The sequence below is a fragment of the Hylobates moloch genome, unplaced genomic scaffold, assembly GCF_009828535.3.
Source record: "Hylobates moloch isolate HMO894 unplaced genomic scaffold, HMol_V3 SCAFFOLD_9503, whole genome shotgun sequence".
NCBI lineage: Eukaryota > Metazoa > Chordata > Mammalia > Primates > Hylobatidae > Hylobates > Hylobates moloch.
The window spans coordinates 1-2,615 of record NW_026661778.1 but is presented as its reverse complement, the minus strand read 5'-3'; the positions used below and the strand labels follow the sequence as shown (position 1 = coordinate 2,615).

At 40.7% G+C, this 2,615-nt stretch overlaps 1 protein-coding gene across 1 annotated transcript; it reads right to left on the bottom strand.

Moving 5' to 3' along the window:
* Nucleotides 1–796: 796 nt before the first annotated feature.
* SET (SET nuclear proto-oncogene) lies at nucleotides 797–2,502 on the bottom strand. The gene has a single exon (XM_032148711.2). It carries the CDS (start codon nucleotides 2,461–2,463, stop codon nucleotides 1,597–1,599), a length of 867 nt encoding a protein of 288 aa, XP_032004602.1. The 5' UTR covers nucleotides 2,464–2,502; the 3' UTR covers nucleotides 797–1,596.
* Between the last annotated feature and the right edge of the window lie 113 nt (nucleotides 2,503–2,615).

The window sequence follows — 2,615 nt, the reverse complement described above, 5'->3', positions numbered from 1 at the left end:
ATGAATAAATATGTATTGGACTGGATTGTATATATTTGTGCTGAGCATACAGTAAACCGCTGATTTGCTTCAAACCTTGGAATAATCCTAGGAAACCCTCTCCTTCGCTATCAATACCTTTGTGATGTTAAAGTTCTTTTCACCAGGACTCCGCAGGATGCTCAACTGAAAACATTGGCTCTGAATGTGGGAATGATTCCATGAAGCCACTCACAGTCTACAACCCCTATTTTGCAAATTGAATCCCAAATTTACAAAATAAATTGTTGTCCCTTTGGCTGCAAAATTTACAAAATAAATTGTGATCATTAACAAGAGTTAATATAATAAAGTCAGAAATCATTGAGAGAACATGGACTAAAATTCAGAGATATTCTTTTCTTTTTTTTTTTTTCTTTTTGAGATGGAGTCTTGCTCTGTTGCCCAGGCTGGAGTGCAGTGGTGCAATCTCGGTTCACTGCAACCTGTCTCCAGGTTCAAGTGATTCTCCTGCCTCAGCCTACTGAGTACCTGGGATTACAGACATGCACCACCGTGCTCAGCTAATTTTTGTATTTTTATTAGAGACAGCGTTTCACCATATTGGCCAGGCTGGTTTCAAACTCCTGACATCAAGTGATCCACCTGCCTCAGCCTCCCAAGTGTTGGGATTACAGGCGTGAGCCACCGTGCCCAGCCCAGAGAAAGTATTTCTTTCCAATTCATGAGAGGTATAGACACTGTGTGTGTGTGTGTGTGTGTGTGTACACATTTAGTTTTATTGTAACAAAGCAACTTGTACACTTTTAATGTTTAAAACTGAGCATCATCTTTCCTTTCCAGTGAAACAAAAAGAAAATTTAAAAATAAACAGGAACAAAATTACAATAGAGTATGTCAATTCCAAATAAGATCCTACAGGTTCTGCTGATTCTCCCATTGAGTGGCAGGGCTCAAGTCATCATTAGGAGAGAATTTATTTTAAAAGTGTCATCTTAAACTGCAAGGATGTCTGTCAAATATCACAATTAAACATGCCAAAGGAGAAGCCATGTTGTCAAAATGCCCACTTAACCCACCCAAACTTCTCAAACCCACCCTTTGCTGACCTTCTATAACCCCATTTTTTTTAAGTTTTTTTTTTCTTTTTTTAAACAAGAGAAAGTAGACAGATACATGTTGGTAAATGCTAACTGTCCATATTCACATAGAGACACAGTGTATTCTCTGAGCCCAATATACAGAGAAAGGAGGAAAAAAGCTAGAATTCAATGCACTACTACCCAGGGGCCTAGCACCCTCCAGCTTCCAGCAGAGCGAAGGGAGCAGGTTTTTCTTTTTTCCCACAGAGCTCGGTGGTGTTGATTCCATACAGTTTTTGTTCAGACAGAAAGGGATAAAAATGAACTTCGAACAGAAAGGGGTAGAGATTCTTTTCCCATTGTATTCTGCTCAAGGTATTTCCCCCCAAATAAGTTGGGAACCATGGACTAGAGAAGAGAGACCTCAAGAACAGGGCGACTGAGCACAAGAGGAAAAAAAAAAAAGATTGCAACTTGCTCCCAGGGACTGGAGAAAATTTAAAAAAAGGAAGGTTGGAATCCATCAGTGTTCTATTTAGTCATCTTCTCCTTCATCCTCCTCTCCTTCCTCCCCTTCATCATCATCTTCATCTTCACCTTCATCCTCATCCCCTTCTTCATCAATATCTTCTAATCCTTCCTCCTCTTCATCATCATCATCATCATCTTCTCCTTCTCCTTCATCATCCATATCGGGAACCAAGAAGTACTGTAATGGGTTTGGCCAAATATCGTCTTTGATGACCTCTCCTAACTCATCAGCACCTGCGTCAGAATGGTCAGTAAACCAGGTAAAGAAGCTCTCTGGTTCCTCATGCTGCCTCTTCCTGCTGGCTTTATTCTGCGTTTGACTTGAACGTTTCATCAAATCCTTTCCAGATTTCCATTTGATTTCGGTGGACTTTGAAGATGGATCACCACTCTCATTCAGATGAAATTCTTTGGAGAGAACTTTATTTTCAAAGTAAGGATTTTCATCAAAATAAAAATCTATTCTGTAACCTGATTTAATATCTTCAAATTCTGTCACTTCAACTCTGGTCAAATAATGCAGTGTCTCTTCGTCTTCCTCCCCAAGCAGTGCAGACACTTGTGGATGGTTGACAAATGTTGTTACCCAAAAATTTGGGATTTTGGCGATCAATTCTGACCTCTTCTGAAAAAATGGTTGGCGGAGTTTGTTACATTTCTGTTCTACTTTCAAAATCTCCTCACTGGCTTGTTCATTAAGCCTGTCTATTTCATTTTGTACTTCATCAATGTGTTCAATCGCTTCTTGCTGTTCTTTTTCTCCCTTCTTCGGCAAGCCTGCAGAGGCCGGTATCTCCTGCAGTCCCAGAGCAGGAGATGGTCTTGGTTTCTTCTTTTGAGGTGGGAGTGGAGCCTGGTGTTTAGGGGCCATGCTGTTAGGGAAGTCCCAAAACCAGACCACGAGTCTCCTCGCTCGTCCGGAAGCAGGCTGAACCTATAGACACTCTTAAAGGCTCTCCTCATACATCTATCAAAATAACTTTAAGATTTCTCTGTCAAAATATTGGACCCTTCTGCCAACCA